Source organism: Anabrus simplex, chromosome 6, assembly GCF_040414725.1.
Source record: "Anabrus simplex isolate iqAnaSimp1 chromosome 6, ASM4041472v1, whole genome shotgun sequence".
NCBI lineage: Eukaryota > Metazoa > Arthropoda > Insecta > Orthoptera > Tettigoniidae > Anabrus > Anabrus simplex.
Genome location: NC_090270.1, coordinates 14,046,366 through 14,066,578, shown reverse-complemented (window position 1 = coordinate 14,066,578; position 20,213 = coordinate 14,046,366). Strand labels below are relative to the sequence as shown.

Sequence of the window (20,213 nt, the reverse complement as noted above, 5' to 3'; positions counted from 1 at the left end):
TTGTATTCACGCTGAGAAAAATGGTAGTTTAGGGGAAGGCCTAAAATTTAATTCTCAAATATTGTTGTTATTAGTAGTCCTATCTTGATGAAAATCGGTATGCAAAGTCAGGAAATACGTCACTATAGTCTAGGCTGTAAATTATTTTATTCACGCTGAGTGAAATGGTAGTTTAGGGGAAGGCCTAAAATGTAATTCTCAAATATTTCTTATTAGAGGTGTAATCAATGAATGCTTTGGTTATGTAGTATTAAATTTCCTATTATTCATGTCTTATACATTGTTACCGTACTGGCTTTGATCACAAACATGTTCATGAATTTGGATTTTTGTTACTAAGTCCATATCAGCACCGAGTAACAAGAAAATGGGTAAACAGTATTTAATGGAAATCGCTATGTAAGTCGGAGAATAAGAAACTACATTTTACGGTATAAAATATTTTACAAATCACAGTGTCGAAAGAAAAATAAATGTGAAGGCCTACAATATAGAGAGCTCCTAACATTGATCAACAATAACATTACATTGACCATTGTTTGTCGTGATGTGCTTTGTCTTCTGTTTCCCCTCATCTCCGGTAGATAGGACTACTGCTGCATACAGAGTATTTTTTATTTGATTTACGTCGCACCGACATAGATAGCTTTTATGGCGACGATGGGATAGGAAAGGGCTAGGAGTGCCTTAGGCCTTAATTAAGGTACAGGCCCAGCATTTGATTGGTGTGAAAGTAGGAAACCACGGAATGCCATCTTCAGCGCTGCCGACAATAGGGTTCAAATCCACTATCTCTCGGATGCGAGCTCACAGCTGCACAACGCAAACCACACGGTCAACTTGCCCAGTCGTACAGAGTGTAACAGCCTGCCTGAATATTGATGGGAAATAGCTGGGGAGTTAGATAACTTTCTTCTTTAGCATGCCATTCCCCTGGTTTATAAATTTTCTGATACTACTGGTACGTAACACACTGGATCATCATAGCATTCGGGCTATTCAATTCTTACTCTGAGGCACTGATTGGAATGAAAATTAGCGGAATAATGGCAGATGAGTGTTCATGGCAATCTGCGGTCTGGTCATCCCAGTTCTGGAACTTTGGGCTATTAGATTGGCACCGCAATCTAACCGCAGCACTGTTCGTTAAAAGTGATAAAACGTGCGGCTTTCCATTTGATCGAGTATTTTATATGATAGCATTGCTTTTAATCGCTACATTGATACTTACGTTTTTGTAATGACCTATGTTGATTCCAGTTAAGAAAACCACAAAGTCAGTCTTTCTGAGAATCCCGTAGCGAAGCACGGGTACATCAGCTAGTTTAAAATATTATTTTACGTTATTCATTCATGATTTTTTTGTGTTTGTTATTTTAAAGCAAGAAAACTGCATTTATATTATTGACAATATTTTCTGCAATAAACCAATGCCTGTAAAACTGCATAAGAGGAAAATATTGTGATTACAGGATTACAATCGGTAAACTAGCTCAGTTCAGAGCCCGTCACAACACCAGATCCTTATAAATTGAGCACCTTAAACCTTCCTCTCCAGGTGTCTTCTTGTCCCAGTCTCTGCATTACATTGTTGGAAAACAATATTCAGAATAAACTTTCAGAGAAATATACAAAGAAACATGTTCACGGGAATAAAGAGTTGACATTTACGTCAGTCACGGAAACTTTGCAACCAAGTATTTAATATAATTTTTGTTTCGTAGGCCATGTTTTGTACGAGGGCCATCTGGAAAGTAGTACCCATTAGCGCCGCATGAAGCGCTGACGACTCGGGTAACCACTGGGTAAGGTCAGACCGTGTCAGTGGCTTGTCTGCCTGCTCTGTGTGAGGTTGCGTGATGCTAGCATTGCCTGTGTTGTGTCTGTGATCGTTTAAAATGTTTAATCAAATTGAGAATCCCGCCAGTTGTGAAGTGAGGGCCGTGATTAAATTTCTTAATGCATGAAACGTTCGACCTTGTGATATTCATCACCAATTAACGGAGGTGTATGGAGACAATGTGACGGACGAGTCATCTGTTCGGCGCTGGTGTCGCAATTTCAATCTGGGGAGGGGGAATACACACGACGAGGAGCGTTCAGGGAGACCATCTGTCATTACAGACCAACTGCTGAGCGCAGTAGACGAATGCGTGAGGAACGATTGGCGCGTCACAATTGATGAACTCGGTGAACATTTTCCTAATGTGTCTCGAACATTTGTTCATGAAATTGTCAAAGACCATTTGCATTATTCAAAAATCTGTGCAAGGTGGGTCCCTCGCATGCTTACAGAGGAGCACAAAACCAAGTGTATGGCTGCAGCACTGACGTTTCTGGGACGTTATTCCGATGAAGGAGACTCTTTCCTGACTCGCATCATTACTGGGGACGAAACATGGGTTTGTTATGCATCACCTGAGAGTAAACGACAGTCAATGGAGTGGCATCATGCTCATTCACCAACCAAACCAAAAAAATTCAAGACAGTTCTTTCCACCAGGTAACTCATGGCAACCGTTGTCTGGGATCGCTGAGGTGTACTGCTCATTGATTTTTATGGCCCTTGGAGACACAATTAATGCTAATGCGTATTGTGAAACATTAAAGAAATTACGGCGGGCAATACAAAATCGACGGCGAGGTCTATTGTCTACAGGCATCATTCTCCTTCATGACAATGCCAGGCCTCATGCAACTCCGATAACACAACTGCTTGTGCAATAATTCAAATGGGAAACCTTCGACCATCCCCTGTATAGCCCGGACTTGGCCCCTTCGAATTTTCATCTCTTTACGAAGCTTAAAGACTTTCTGCTGGGGAAAAAGATTTGACAGCGATGAAGGACTTAAATGAGCCGTAACTACGTATCTCAATACGCTGGCGACGGAGGACTATGACGCTGGAATATAAAAACTCATTCCACATTATGACAAATGCCTAAATTTGCTTGGAGATTATGTGGAGAAGTAGTGTAAAGCAGGGGTCGAAAAATACCGGGCGCCCAGTCGCCATGGCGCCTGAAAACTTTTACTTGGCGCCTGAAGTTTCAAATTCGGTTTTGAAAATTTATTTTTTGAAATCCGAAGTTTCCTTACATATACGTTCCCACCACTTTACAAAGTAACAAGTCGTGTGGCGTTTCACGTTTTTTCTGTAGCTCATATATTCTAATATGTGCAATAAACATTTTCAGTGCTTTTGGCAGAGTCTTGAATTCTGTAATTGCTCTTCGTACCTTGGAACTGGACGTTTCAGTTCTGCGTGGGAGCTGCCTAGCGGTCATGGGAGACATCGTTGTAACCCGTCAAACAAGTATCCTTTCATGTGGACATATTGTAACACATCGAGTTGTGGAAAAATGTAGAGAACTACTACGTTAAATAATTCCACAAACACTACATTACCGCCTTCCTTCCCATGACTAGCCGTTCCTAAACTATTGCCCAAAGTAGTGCTGATAAATTCCCGTGGAATTCATTCTTTGCATTTAGAACATACGGAATGACGTGTTTATCAATTCTTATATTTTCACCAAACAATATTTATGCTTTTAATTTAATTACATCTTGTTATTGAACGGTTTGCGCTTTAGAAATACGGTTGTTTTTATTCCTGTGCGTTTATGGAAAATTGATAACGTAGCATCAGACATCGAAGCCCGCGAACTCGGAAGCCATTTAACGCTGGTGTATTTTACGTTTCTGTGCTATACTTGAGAAAAGCGGCAAAATGAAAGGAACAAAGCCGCACAAATTGACTGATGCGAGTAAAGAACAGTGTACTCTTTCAGATTTCTTCGTAAGTAGGGCCCGTAAATGCAACACAAAGTGATACAGAAGCGAGCGAGTGTGAGAAAACACTTGATGTAAGTACCAACTGTAGTCTTCAGGACGACAATGACAAGCGTGAAATTTATGGTGTTCAACACAATGATAGGTCAAGCATTAAAAATACGTCAAAATTTCAATTTTCAGGCAAACGGAAATTTCAGCACTTTTAGCGAAGTACGTAAAGAAAATTAATGTTAATATGTTACAGCATATGAATGCATTGTTCATGGCATCTTATCATATTGCAAAAAATAGCAGACCCTACACTGATTTTGAAGGTTTGGTTACATTGTTACGCAAGTTGAATGTTACTGATTCAGAGAAGTATGTGAATGATACACAATAAGGAGAATCGTAGCTTGAATTACTACCGTGGCTGTGCTATGAAGAAGGAATTGCGAAGAGTAAATTATGCAGTAACTTTCGTAGTATTGCCGACAAACATTCTAAAGTTGTATCCGGATTTTCAGGACCATTTAAACTGGAAACGTTTAAAACATACGAAAAATCCTATCCTCACTCGAAGTGTCAGGAGGCTGAAAAAATTGCGTAACAGCTCCAAAGGGCCTTGGCCTACCAAGCGACCACTGCTCAGCCCGGAGGCCTGCAGATTATGAGGTGTCGTGCGGTCAGCACGACGAATCCTCTCGGCCGTTATCCTTGGTTTTCATGTCCGGGGCCGTCATCTCACCGTCAGGTAGCTCCTCAATTGTAATCATGTAGGCTGAGTGGACCTCGAACCATCCCTCAGATTCAGGTAAAAATCCCTAACCTGGCCGGGAATCTAACCCGGGGCATTCGGGTAAAAGGCAGGCAGGCCACCACTACACCACGGGGCCGGCAGGAGGCTGAAAGTTTCATAAAAAGTCCCGAATGTGAACTTTTAGCGAAGTGCGTAAAGAAAATGAATGCTAATATGTTGCAGCATATGAATGCATTGTTCATGGCATCTTATCATACTGCAAAAAAGAAAACAGACCCTACACTGATTTTGAAGGTTTGTTTGCATTGTTAAGCAAGTTGAATGTTACTGATTCAGAGGAGTATGTGAATGATACACAATGCAGATAATTTATTTCATACATTGCCTCAGATCTTCGTGAAGATTTTATATGTGACATTTAGGAAAGTTCATGTCAGTATCTTACTCGATGGATCAACAGATAAATCGGATGATGAGGAGCTGATACTTTACATTCCTTTCTTTTAAATAAAGTGACTTTCTATTTTGTCATTGGGGAATGAACAAGCAATAGCTATATGGAGGCTCTAGAAACAGAATTGCTTCAGTTAGGGGTTGGAGAACTCTTTACAGTACAAAACTAATAGGTATAGGGACTGATGGAGCACCAGGTGTGATTGGTGTCCGTAATGGTATGGTTACAAAAATATCTGAAAAAAATTGAGAACTCGAGCTCATTGTTCTTCACTCACTGAAAAATGTGAAACTTAAAAATCATTGATGAAATTGATTCTATACTCCGGAAACTATATAATGTTTTATCGACATTCGCCAAAACGACTTCGCGAAGTGAAAAAAATGTCGGAGTTGCTGGAATGTGTAATATCTAAATTGGAGTATACTTACACCAAGTTAGTAGGGTAGCAAGCAAATTAAATGCTTTGCATGCAGTTGTCAAAGACTGGGAATGCCTAGTGGTGCATTTAGAGAATATTTCTGGAAGGAAAAGTGAAGATGGAATCACGGCTAAAGGTCTTCTAAAGAAGATCAAGGACTTCAAATTTGTCATCATAATTCACTTCTTGTATGGCATCTGAGTATATTCAAAAGACTTTGTACCCCCTATGGGTGGGGGACGCAGATGAATAATACACCCACGGTATCCCCTGCCTGTCGTGAGAGGCAACTAAAAGGGGCGACCAATGGATGATTGAATTAGAACCATGAAACTACTTTTGATTCGTACCATCATGCGGGGAACACCATGGGTTGCCTGTACTTGCGAGTAGTACCACTAAATTAGGTACGAAATAGGTTTGTGATTAGTAGCAGTAAAGAGGCTGGCCTGGGGGTTTCCAGTACCCCTACCCATATGAGCAACACCGCGGGTCTGGGCGTATAGCGGCACCATGGGTATGCGTTGCCTGTGATTAGTACCAACTATGTGAGGAACACCATGGGATAGTGCGAGTGCCTGTGGTTAGTACACCTAGGTGAGGAACCTTATCGGTTTGCGTTGACAATGAGTGGCGCCATTGTGTGAGAAACACCATAGGTCTGCGTTTCCTGTACGAAGTGCAATCCTTGTGAGTAGTACCATCTTGTGTGGAACACCGTGAGTCTTCGCTACTTTTAATTTGTACCCCAACATGACAAATACCATGGTTCTACTTTACTCACGACATGTACCATTCTGTGGGGCCTTAGACGTGGATTTTGCACCCCTTTAGACATCAAGCATCATTGTGCTTTATAAGTGGTCCCTTGGTCAGTAATAGTATTATTTATGATCTTTCTTGAGTCTGATCCACTGTTTATTTTGTTGGGTTCATGTCCATCCATTCATAATTTTATTTTGGTCAGTGGATGAATTTGAACTTTTTGTTATTTCATTTCGTACCATTAGGGGCCGATGACCTCGATGTTAGGCCCTTTTAAACAACAAGCATCATCATTACAACTTTTATTATAATTTGGATCCACCTAATAATAATAAATAATAAAATAATAGTAATAATAAAAATAATAATAAAATAATAATATAATAAAAGTTGTAATCTTGGTTCAATACGGACAAACAATGAAATTGATTAATTTAAGCATCATCATCATCATCATCATCAAAAGACTTTCACTTGGTATTTCTGAGGCATGTTCTGATTTTAAGTCAGACAAGAGTGCATGCAAATAATGCAATTAATTCATTGCAGCAACTTTACAACACCAAGGGCCCAATGGCAGAAAAGTTTTTCCTGCTATAACACTTTCAGGAGTTTTCAGTGGAATACAGTTATCGGGTGTGTCGAATAAGAATTTCTCGAGCAACAAGGAACATATTTTGGCAAGTGGGATTACCTTTCTGAAAGATACATTTCTTCAAAATGAGGACATTCAAAGTGCCACTGGTGTTATTGACACATATTTCTGGCAATCACGAAAGCAACTGGAAAATTATGGCAATAGTGAAATACAGTTTCTTGCCATTCATTTTTCAAAACACCTGCAAATTGAGGAGAACAACGTAGAAGACATACTGAGCGAGTGGTACGAGTTCAAAGTAGTCGGGAAAGGTCTTCCACTGAATGATCTACTTGAAAAATCGCGGACTGTGAAAGGACGATTTCCGATTTTAAGAAAGCTCCTTTCACACCAGGCAAATACTAGAGCTGTTCCTTAATTAAGGCCACGGCCACTTCCTTCCCATTCCTAGGCCTTTCCTACCCCATCGTCGCCATAAGACCTATCTGTGTCGGTGTGATGCAAAACAAATAATGAATAGCTTAATATATAGTGGCAACAACACCTGTATCGACTCATCATGTGAGCGAGGGTTCTGTACAATGACTATGATTAAACACAAACTGCGAACCAAGCTTGCCGAGAAAAACTTATGTGATCTCATGATAATATCTTTGAATGGACCATCTTTAAAGGACTTTGATGCAACAAAATGTATTGATCGTTGGTTTTTTGGTGGGAAATCAAACAGCCACGTGTAGTGTAATTTTAAAAGACGCTGACCTTGAAGGTGACTGGTGAGTATTTGGGTTAGTATCTCTTAAAATATAAATTTCCATTGTTATATGGACGTAAGGTCACATTTCAAAAACAATACGTAGCTTTATCCTAGTCTAACCTGTGGTTTTCATAATGTATATTTGCAAAAAATGTGCTGGCTCCTGATAAAAAGAGGCTGGCTACTGAATTATTTCTATTTTCTTCTACCCCTGGTGTAAAGTATGCTCTTTCCAATAAAAATGTGTATATTTTTTAATATTACTCCTATGTCTTTATTGCGCAAACAGGTACCACTTTCCGGATGGCCTTCGTATATTATTGTTTTTCCTATCATGTTACTAGAATTTTCAAGTTACACCCACATAGACATTTTCTTGGTGAACACAAATGGAATTGCTCAATATTATTATATCTAGAATTGCGTACAATGAGCTAGTAATGTTGTATATCAAAAGCTGGCAGAAGTGTGATTGTGTTTGAGAGTCTAAATTGAGTGACTTAATTTCAAATAGTCGAGGCAATATCAGTTGACTGGGCAGTTGAGGTTTTCACGGCTGGCGCTTTGAAGATGTCTGTATTTTGCCATGCTCTAAGAGTTTTACCGTAGACTGCATTCGGCATCTTCAAGAGTTCCGAATGACTTTGATGGAGTGCTGTCAGAAATCCAACTCAATATATTGTGCAGGCGGTGCAACCCGGAGACAAGTTGCTCTTTCTGGCAAGCTGCAGGCTTTGTTACCCATTCAGATTCGTCCTTGTGGTGTGCTTCAGGATTTCGATGACTTCGGTAATTTATAGATGACTTTCAATTCATTTTGTTATGCAAACACCAGAATGTTGGTTGGAAGGCGGAAGGAGGAGAGCATGATGGACCACTGCTTGCACTATATATTGAGGTGGAATTTTGACTCCACTCCATTCCACTGAGAGCTTCCTAACCATCAAAATCATTTTGTAGAAGGAATGGATTAATTGTTGGCAGTACATGGTTTAGAAAAAAGAACTCGCAAAAAGTAACTAGATATGGTTGGGGAGATAGAAAGACAAAGAAATGATTGATCTTATTCTGGTGGAGAAGGAGAAACGTAGACAACTGTCATAGCAATGCCAAGAGCAGATTTCGAAGGAGACCGTTTGGCTTTTTCAAGAGTCTTCGGTGAAACGTCGCGACCATCATATGCTTCTACATAACGGCCTGTCATGCTGTCTCTTTGTGTTTGCAGGAAGTTCACGAACTACATCATGAAGGGAGGGCAGAAGGCCTTGGCTCGGGGACTTTTGGAGAAAGTAAGTAATGACTTCGTCTTCACCTGACAAAATTAATTTCAAAGCTGGGCACTACATCACTTCATTATAGTTCCATTTCCTCTGCGATCTTGCAGTAATAATAATAATAATAATAATAATAATAATAATAATATAATTATTATTTATTATTATTTCCAGTTTTTGTTGTTGAATTTTATACCACTAACACTTTTTTGTTCTTTTTCCCTCATCTTGACCAGTAATGAGAATTATTGTAATTTTAAATGTCATTATGTACCAGAAGAGAATTGAGCAATGAAAAGCAAATATTACACTGGACGATAGCAGGTATGGACCCTCTTCAAAGAACGAGTGAAGGCCTCAGTGTCATTTACGGTGGAGAAGGTGGACCCATAGCGTCCGTACTCTACAGGAGCGGCTACAAAAGGCATCTGACTCCATGTTAGAGGCGGCCCAATTTGAACCTGGCAGAGGCTAATAAAATATCTTTCGGAGTGGCTAACCCATCGTACAAACAGCCTATAAAATGAGTGCGAGTGACTCGAGGCCTTGGAAAATGCTAGGGCATCACCCTGAAGTGACGCACAGTTCCCGGTGCTCTGGGGGAACTGTGAGAAGTGGGCTACCAGACATCACAAGAATCGGTATCATCAAAGTCGTGATTTTGAATGGCAAGGTAGAAGAACTGATAGAGTATATGGAGAAGAAAGACATAGCAATGATGGGAATGAGTGAGACAATATGGAAGGGGAAAGGTTAAAAAGAACTGAAGAAAGGGTATAGATTATATTGGATTGGAGGAACAATGGCAACAAATGGTGTTGGTGTTATATTGAGCGCAAGACCTAGCGCAGTTTGTGGACAAAATTGACCAGATCAGTGACGGGATAAGTAAATTTGGACTTGAGAGTGGAATCAAGGATTTTATACAGGTTTATGCACCCCAATCGAAGAATGCAGATGAATGTTTAGAAGATTTTCTAGAAGAACTGGAAAGTTGTATTGAAGGCGAAGAGGTTATAATAATGGGAGACATGAATGCACATGTTGGAACAGACAGACAGGGAAGAGAAGAGATAATTGGCCCCTATAGTTACGGAAACCAAGATGAAGAAGGAGATTTGGTAATAGATTTTTGTAGAAGGAATGGATTAATTGTTGGCAGTACATGGTTTAGAAAAAAGAACTCGCAAAAAGTAACTAGATATGGTTGGGGAGATAGAAAGACAAAGAAATGATTGATCTTATTCTGGTGGAGAAGGAGAAACGTAGACAACTGTCATAGCAATGCCAAGAGCAGATTTCGAAGGAGACCAAAAAGTGGTGGTAGCCAAATTAAGACTTTGTAAAATAACAAAATTAATAATAAAAAGGGAAAGAAAAATAAAGGGATGGAAGTTAAAAGAGAAAGAAATAAGGGAAAAGTTTCAAGAGGATCTGAACAAAGAAATTTCCAAAGATGACATGAACAGTGTGGAAGAGGAATGGACATGTTTCAGAAATGGTTTTGTGAAGTGTGCGGTAAACACCTGTGGAAAATTATCAGGGAGGAAAAAGGAAAAGGAGACTCCTTGGTGGAACAGCAGGGTAAAGGAAGCAGTTAAAGAGAAACAAATGGCTTGGAGGAAGTGGATAGGCAGCAAAAGTACAGAGAATTGGCCAAAATATAAAGAAGCCAAAAAGGTATGTAAGAAAATAGCACAAGTAGAGAAACAGAAGAGCTGGGAAAGTTTCACAGAAACTTTACAGGAGGATATAAAGGGAAGAAAAAAGTTTTGTATGGTTTGGTGAAGAATAGTTTATGAAATAGGGAAGATACAAAATTTGTAAAAACTGAAACAGCGCAGATATTTGCGCAAAGAGATGACATACTAAAAAGATGGTAAGAATACTTCTCAGAAGTGCTAAATACACTAGAACCTCAAAGCATCGTTCCCGGAACTGTCGTTTTCCCGTATTCATCGTTGAATTTATTCGGTCCCAAAAATGTTCCATATAAACCAATGTCGCATCTATCGTTTCTCAAACTCGTTTTATCGCATCGATCGTCGAAAAAGTTATTTGTCCTCGGTCACAATTTTCACGCAGTGATCGATCGTATGTAAGAAAAATATGCGCAAAAGTTTTTGAATTTAGAGGGACTGCTCAATACTTTTAGCATATAATAGCGGCAGCCTGTTACGCGAGAATGTACGAGTGATTCTTGAATAAAGATTGTGTAGGCTGGAGTGCTGTGCGCAGGTTATTCATACGCAACCTCACGACGAGCCTCCTGGTGCCAACGCTTCTCCTCGGCCCACTAACCGACCCCTTATTCTTATTTACAAGAATTAAAACGTAGACAGTGTAAAACTCAAATTTGCCCCCATTTTCTGTGTTGGTATAGGCTGGCTAGGGCTGCGAACTTCATTGAAAAAGAGAGAAAATTGCGCAGTACGCCAGATACGTTTTAATTAATCGCGTCGTACCTTGTGGAGTGTGTGGGATGCTAGAGGCCTGTTGACCGCTTTGTTGTCCTCTGCCCAATTGTCTTGTTACAAGCCGGACCAATAATCTTTTCTCATAGCCTAGTCTTGTAATTAGTTCCCAAGTTGGCAGCTTCGCACAAGATGCTGTGACATCGTGTGAGCTGCGCCGTGTTGGGTATCTAACCTATCGTTCGCAAAGGGTCTACAGAATCTTTTCCTGAATACAGGTTCAAAGGATATAAACTTCATGGTTTTGAACCATATTTAATTGTGATCACAATTGTTGTTGTTGTTATCAGTCATTTAGTCGTTTTCGACTCTCCGTGACCCCATAGACCACAGTGCGTCGTATACTATTTTCAGAAGTCTTTCTACATTGAGAGCCGTGGCTTCCTTGATGCCATCAGTCCACCTCATCCGTTGTCGCCCTCTTCTCCTGTTATTATCAGTTTTCCCTAGCATTAAGGTCTTTTCCAGTGAATCATGTTTTCTTTAGTTTTTGTCTGAGTATTTGACCTTCCAGTGAACAGCCTGGGTTGATTTCCTGTAATATGGACTTATTAGATCTCTTCGCAGTCCACGAAATTCTAAGGAGTTTTCTCCAACACCATAGTTCAAATGCGTCTATTCTTCGACGCTCAGCCTTTCTTACTGTCTCGCTTCCGTACATTACTACTGGGAAGACCATAGCCTTCACTATATGAATCTTCGTTCTTAAAGTTACGTCTCTACTCTTGAAAATGTTATCAAGGTTGGCCATTGCCTTCCTCCCAAGGAGCAAGCATCTCTTAATTTCATGGCTGCAATCACCGTCAGCAGTTATTTTGGAGCCCAAGTAGATGAAACTATGAACAACCTCCATTGTTTCACCATTTATATGCCAGGAGGTGATAGGTTTAGTTGCCATGATCTTGGTTTTCTTGACATTTAACCTTAGTCCAGCTTTTGCACTTTTTTCTTTCACCTTCATTAGTAGATACTTAAGTTGTTCTTCACTTTCTGCCAACAGGGTGGTGTCATCAGCATATATAAGGTTATTTATATGTCTCCCACCAATTTTAGCTCCAGTTTCTGTTTCATCTAATTTGGCATTCCTCATCACATACTCTGCATATAAGTTGAATAAGTAAGGTGACAATATGCAGCCTTGACGTACACCTTTCTCAATCTTGACCCATTCAGTTGTTCCATACAGGGTTCTCACCGTAGCTTCCTGATCAGAGTAGAGATTTCTTATAAGGCAAATAAGATGATCTGGTACTCCCATAGTCTTGAGTACTTGCCACAATTTATTGTGGTCAACACAGTCAAAGGCTTGAGCATAGTCAATAAAGCATAAGTATAGGTCTTTCTGGAATTCTCTTGCTTTCTCCATAATCCAGTGAATATTAGCAATTTGATCTCTGGTTCCTCAGCCTTTGTGGAAACCGGCTTGTTCTTCAGGTAGTTCTCGATCTACAATAATAATAATTATTAAATTAATGTTGTATGATCCACCTTTTTTCAATGCTATATTATGCAGTATTATTGAATTACATTACTAAACTAGGGACTAGTTTCGGCCTTGGATGGCCATCTTCAGCCTTAATCTAATAACTAAACAAATGTAAAAACCCACAATTGATATGAAAACTAATGTACAAACGCACAATTAGCATTAAAATCTGGGATGAACTAAGTGTAAAATTTGAAAAATAAATTAGGCTCTAAATTCTGGAGTATGCTCATCATCCAAACTTTCTTGTATTGATATTCATAGAATTGTTAGTTCCATCACTGCTAATCATTAAAATTTCAATTGCAAAACGGGAACTGGTAAATGTTGATTCTGTAGTCAGATCATCAATCACCAAATCTACTTGAGTGGTGTTAGCAGTATGCAAGCCATTGGATGCCACTAAATAACCACCAGCTGATGCAGAACTGCTAGATGGTGTTTCCACATCGAAATAAAATGAAATGTTCCCATAGTGCTTGTTAAAATCATGCTGAAATGCTGTTGGACATTGTCAGGACGGCACATGAAGATATGGTTAAAACTGACACATTCTTAATTTGTGGCCGGTATAAATTCGCAATTCACTGCGGTGTCCATGAAGTTAACCACGCACCTCATGCTGTATTTTTTGGACCAGAAATACAAAACAAATAGAAACTTAAATGATACAATAGATAATAAAAGCCCCCTTTATGAACAGATAGTAACCATATTCCATAAGTTAAATCTTCAAGATAATAAATTCTTTAAATTTTTTTAGACAAAAACAGTAAGCACTCCCACTAAGCTCACAAACTCATCACACCCCTCTTCCCCACGCACTACCCACCTTCTCAAGTTCACTCCCCTCCACTAAGACTACACACTTACAATACAAGAAGCAGAACGTCGGCGACTGCCAGTACCCTAAAAACCCTTCACACAACAAGGTAACATTCCAGTGGAGTTAAAAGTAAGTGTCAACACCGCAGTACTTCCTTCATCGTCCCCTCATTTCCTTTCATTTCTTTAATTTTGTTAACTTTAAACTTCTCCATTTTACAGAGCTGGCAGTGTGATATTTACAAGTTGAACCACAGCCTGAATTCCCCTTTTTGACCAACAAGCAAACATCAGATTGTCGTAACAACTGCAAGACACACCAACGACATAGGAATAGAGTACAACATAAGAAGATGGCCCAATGACACCATAACAGTTTCTTCATACATACATACATACATACATACATACATACATACATACATACATACAAACATTATCATTATAGACTGTTATGCCTTTCAGCGTTCAGTCTGCAAGCCTCTGAGAATTTACTAAACGTCGCCACAATCCTCGATTTGCAACTAGTGTTCTGGCCTCATTTAGTTCCATACCTCTTATCTTTAAATCGTTAGAAACCGAGTCTAACCATCGTCGTCTTGGTCTCCCTCTACTTCTCTTACCCTCCATAGCAGAGTCCATTATTCTCCTAGGTAACATATCCTCCTCCATTCGCCTCACATGACCCCACCACCGAAGCCGGTTTATGCGTACAGCTTCATCCATAGAGTTAATTCCTAAATTAGCCTTTATCTCCTCATTCCGAGTACCCTCCTGTCATTGTTCCCACCTGTTTGTACCAGCAATCATTCTTACTACTTTCATGTCTGTTACTTCTAACTTATGAATAAGATATCCTGAGTCCACCCAGCTTTCACTCCCGTAAAGCAAAGTTGGTCTGAAAACAGACCGATGTAAAGATAGTTTCATCTGGGAGCTGACTTCCTTCTTACAGAATACTGCTGATCGCAACTGCGAGCTCACTGCATTAGCTTTACGACACCTTGATTCAATCTCACTTACTATATTACCATCCTGGAAGAACACACAACCTAAATACTTGAAATTATCGACCTGTTCTAGCTTTGTATCACCAATCTGACATTCAATTCTGTTGAATTTCTTACCTACTGACATCAATTTAGTTTTTGAGAGGCTAATTTTCATACCATACTCATTGCACCTATTTTCAAGTTCCATGATATTAGACTGCAGGCTTTCGGCACAGTCTGCCATTAAGACCTAGTTGTCAGCATAGGCCAAACTGCTTACTACATTTCCACCTAACTGAATCCCTCCCTGCCATTTGATACCTTTCAGCAGATGATCCATGTAAACTATGAACAGCAAAGGTGAAAGATTACAGCCTTGTCTAACCCCTGTAAGTACCCTGAACCAAGAACTCATTCTACCATCAATTCTCACTGAAGCCCAATTGTCAACATAAATGCCTTTGATTGATTTTAATAACCCACCTTTAATTCCATAGTCCCCTAGTATAGTGAACATCTTTTCCCTCGGTACCCTGTCGTATGCTTTCTCTAGATCTACGAAACATAAACACAACTGCCTATTCCTCTCGTTATGCTTATTACATAGTTTACAATATGTACATTAACTAAATGCCAGAATTTGTGAACAAGGAAGCACTAAAATAATTATTTTCAATGACTAGAAGACGTTTGAAACGTCTGTATGAAAGTTTATGCAAATGTGTACGTATTGGCCTGGGCCGATGACCTTCAATGTTAGGCCCCTTAAAACAACAAGCCAGTACGTATTGGCTAGAGATTGATCACAGAGTGAATATGTACATTAACTAAATGCCAGAATTTTGTGAACAAGGAAGCAATAAAATATTTTAATTATACAATGACTAGAAAACGTTTGCGACGTCTGGATGAAAGTTTATGCAGATGAGTACGTATTGGCTAGAGATTGATCACAGCGTGAATAGGAGTATCTCCAACTGTTTGACTACAGATTGATCACAGTGTGAATTGGTTGCGTCTGAATGACTAACCTTACTACTCCTAGTGAAGTATCAATACTTACTACTCCTGTTCTGGCAATACCAGACTTGGTGAAGCCTCTGTGTATGAAATGACACATAAATTCACCAATAAACTGCTACCTCACAGATGTGGCAGGGGATTCACTAGGAGTAGTAAGGTTAGTCGTTCAGATGCAACCAGAACAAGCGGTTCCAGCTAACATCGACAAGATAATTACAGAGATCTCATAATTCTTCCCAAGGTTGAACATTGCACCAATGGGAACATTAATCGACAAGAATGGCACAAAATTCAAAATGTAATTAGATGAGCTCAAGTGAACAATACCAACAATATGTTTCCAACATCCATGCTTCTTTCTAAAGGAATATTAAAATCCAACACGATCGAATTTAACCACGGTTCCGGTTTTGCAACAATATACTTATAATAACCATAACTATCTTTGAAAAACCTTCAACCTAATGATCATCCATAAAGTTTGAGAAGCCCCAATTCACGCTGTGATCAATCTGTAGTCAAACAGTTGGAGATACTCCTATTCACGCTGTGATCAATCTTTAGCCAATACGTACACATTTGCATAAACTTTCATCCAGACGTCGCAAACGTTTTCTAGTCATTGTATAATTAAAATATTTTATTGCTTCCTTGTTCACAAATTCTGGCATTTAGTTAATGTACATATTCACTCTGTGATCAATCTCTAGCCAATATGTATACATTTGCATAAACTTTCATACAGGCGTCTCAAACGTCTTCTAGTCATTGAAAATAATTATTTTAGTGCTTCCTTGTTCACAAATTCTGGCATTTAGTTAATGTACATATTGTAAACTATGTAATAAGCATAAGACCATTGTATTTAGTATTTGATAATAATTTAAGTTTAGTATTAAGTTCCAATGTCAATAGATTTAAGACTTGACCTTAAGATTAGTATTAGGCTGAAGATGCCCAAAACTAGGGCAAAACATGTCCCTGACTAGTGTTTATATTTCATGTAGAATTTAATCACTACAAAATATAATTGTATTGAATAGGTAGACACAGTAATTTTTTCAAGAAAGAATTTACTTATTGCCTCAAGACTTGTCATGTCTGAGGCTTGTTTTGTTTTAGAAAGCAACGAACTCATCAACTCTGTTCAGCTGACTAGCTAGGCCTAACACTGTAGAGGATTTTTTATTGGGGTAATCTCCCTTAGCCTTTGGCGGTACCCTGCTACATCTGCGAGGCAGCAGTTTATTGGTGAATTTATGTGTTATTTCATACACAGAGGCTTCACCAAGTCTTCTATCAGGATTTCTGGTATTGCCATCTATTGCCTCAGTTTGAGTTTAATACAGAGAAGGTCATCATTCTGAGACACATTCTTCTGGCCCCTGTCCAACATTCAACCAGCCGGAGATATCGAAATGCTTATAGGTATTGGAAAGCAGTGATTGGCCAACCCAGGAATAGCCAACTTTACAAAATATTCATTTTGGGTGGATCATTGGAGGCGAGATAAGTGAACTTCCACAAGAACAAACAGAGATGCTAGAAGTTCAGCACTACACATTATGTGAAAGACATAAGGTAGATTTACTGTAAGACTGTTCGGCAAATCAAAAGAACACACAAGCGAGAGACTAGAGTCATTGTTGAAGAGACTTTCCAAACAACCAGGACTAAGGCTTGAACATTTCACTTTGGTTGCGGAAGACAAGAAACACTTCGTACCCCATCAGCAGTTGTACGTCAAAGTCAGTCACATCACTCGAAAAAGTCACGACTGCATCTAATTTGCAGAAGGATCTCAAGTTTTGTCGTAACAGCTGATGTAGAAAAATGTTTAGGCAAATCCTTCTACACCCTGAAGACCAAGCACTGCTACAGATCCTCAAGCATCTGTAAAGATTTGCCAGCTTAACAAGGTAACGTTCGGCACAGCATCGGCACCATGAACTACCTATTCTTCATGAGAACAATTTACCAGCGGCTGATTTCTATATGGACGACTGTCCGAGTGGATGAAGACGACAACTGCTTGGATACTTTCTCTTTTTTATTTAGCCTTGGTCTGTTTATAAAGACATTAATAATCACAGAACATGTTTTGATTGCTTAGCAATCATCATCAGCTGTTTTTCATGTAGCTTAGGTAAAATAGCATAAAATCAATCTCATAATTTACATTAAAACATTAAAAACAGGTGTTAGTAGAAAGCGTGTAGGTGGGAGAGGGGAAGGGGGGGGGGGAGAGTGCATTGAGGGCGGTTGTTAGTTGGACATTAAACTTAATATTAAAAAACATTTATTGGACTAAAATGTCTTAGGTTCAATATAAGTCCTAAGAGCTTTTCCAATAAAATCACTTGCTGTTAAAAACTTGGAGATTTTTGGTAAAATGCTCCTGTTGAAATGTTTATGTAGTGTTTATGTCTTCTTGAAAAGGCTTCTGGTTTTCTTCCCTGTAACTTGTCTCTTATTAGGTGGAAAAGTGTGGCCCGCTGTTGAATGAAGTCTGCTATTTGGTGTTCAAGAACTTGTTAAGTTAGATCATCTGCATTACGACCCTTTTCCTGTTTGTTTTCTTTACTTCCCGTGTGTAGAAAACAAACAGGAAAAGGGTCGTAATGCAGATGATCTAACTTAACAAGTTCTTGAACACCAAATAGCAGACTTCATTCAACAGCGGGCCACACTTTTCCACCTAATAAGAGACAAGTTACGGAGAAGAAAACCAGAAGACTTTTCAAGAAGACATAAACACTTCATAAACATTTCAACAGGAGCATTTTACCAAAAATCTCCAAGTTTTTAGCAGCAAGTGATTTTATTGGAAAAGCTCTCAGGACTTATAGTGAACCTAAGACATTTTAGTCCAATAAATGTTTTTTAATATTAAGTTTAATGTCCAACTAACAACTGCCCTCAATGCACTTCTCTCCCCACCTCCCTCTTCCACCCATACGCTTTCTACTAACACCTGTTTTTAATGTTTTAATGTGAATTATGAGATTGATTTTATGCTATTTTACCTAAGCTACATGAAAAACAGCTGATGATGATTGCTAAGCAATCGAAACATGTTCTGTGATTATTAATGTCTTTATAAATAGACCAAGGCTAAATAAAAAAGAGAAAGTATCGATTAGGTGGAACTTTTCTTCATTTATTGATTGGATTACATTATCGATACGGGAATGAAGTGGATAGTTTGTAATCATGTACCAACAAACAGATTCTGAGACATTTAGAGAAAAGGAGCTGTTGGTTCTATTCAAACAAGAAGCTAGCAAGACTCTTGGACTACTCGGGATTGAGCTCGACACTGTTTTCAGTTTCGAACTGAGTTGCCGAAGCAGACTCCAAAATCTAAAAGAGAAGTCCAAAATTGCATAGGTTTTTTATCCTCTGTGACTAATTGGTCCAGTGCTAATCAAAGGAAAATTGTTATTGCAATGTTTGTGGACAGACGGACTAGAATGGGATACCTCCAGGTTTGGATTTATTATCAAAACAACTAAATTAAGTTAAAATTATGAGAAACACAAATCCTGAAAACAACAGATATTCATTTGATTTATTTGGATTCAGTGACACTTCTGAAAGGGCATTTGTTGACTGCATGTCCTCTGCTTATCAAACAAATGATGGTGATCACGTCTGTAATTTGACGTTGCAGAAAGAAGGATAGCACCTTTGCAGATGATCTCTGTGCATAGGTTCAGCTTGTGGAGAGAACAGAAAGCGTCTTGGGAGAAAAGATTAGTGGAGCAACAGCAGAATTACATTGGGATGGATTGGCACAGCACCATAGTTGTGCCTTTTTAACTTTGTAGCAGATTAAGAGTGGCGAAGATTCAAGAAGCAACTGCGCACCCCACATGTTTCCTCAGAAGAAAATCTGGCTGATCTTCTTTCAAGCTGAGTTGCATCAACAGAGTTCTCAGCTCACCGGATCCAAGTGGAGAACGCTTGGAAGATCCTGAAACTAACTTGCCAGAGATGAAAGACACGACACTTACTACAAAGTCACTGAGAATCTTCTGACTAGATTTTCATTATTTTGTGTCATATCGTGGCATAATGTCACAGATTCCTTGAAGATTGTACACATTCGAGCAAAAAGAAAATTGATTCAGTAGAACAGAAAGAAATCTGGCAAGCAGAAAAGAATGTTATGGAATGTACTCAGTTAGAGGCATTCTTACAAGCACATCAGAGTTCGGAAAATAACCAAGATCTTCCTAAAATAATTCCTTGACAGTGATGATCTGATTAAAGTAGGAGGAAGACTTCAACTGTCTGAACTGACAGAAAACCAAAGACATCCTGTCCTTTTACTGCAAATCATCATCACATTGCAAAGATAATCACAGACAAAGAACATCATCATCTTAAGCAGTAGGGCAGCAAGTAAGGCTGCTAAGAGGTGGCAGAGGTCTATACGGGAGACTTGCCAAAGGAAGGGGTCCTTTCATTAACTGGAATGGACTACAGAGGTCCAATATCTATTGGAGAAAATCGCAGAAGTAGAATATCAGTGCAGAAAAGCTACATAATGGTATTCACGAGTGGAGCTTGTGTCAGAGCTCAGTGCCTGCATTCAAGTGTTT

The 20,213-nt window shown here is 39.2% G+C and overlaps 1 protein-coding gene across 1 annotated transcript in view; it reads left to right on the top strand.

The window, feature by feature from the left end:
- mRpS7 (mitochondrial ribosomal protein S7) overlaps positions 1 to 20,213 on the top strand; it is a 190,769-nt gene that overhangs the window by 127,682 nt on the left and 42,874 nt on the right. Inside the window, exon 3 of the mRNA XM_067149633.2 lies at positions 8,758 to 8,821. Within this exon, the coding sequence (XP_067005734.1) occupies positions 8,758 to 8,821 (64 nt within the window). The remainder of the gene's footprint in view (positions 1 to 8,757; positions 8,822 to 20,213) is intronic.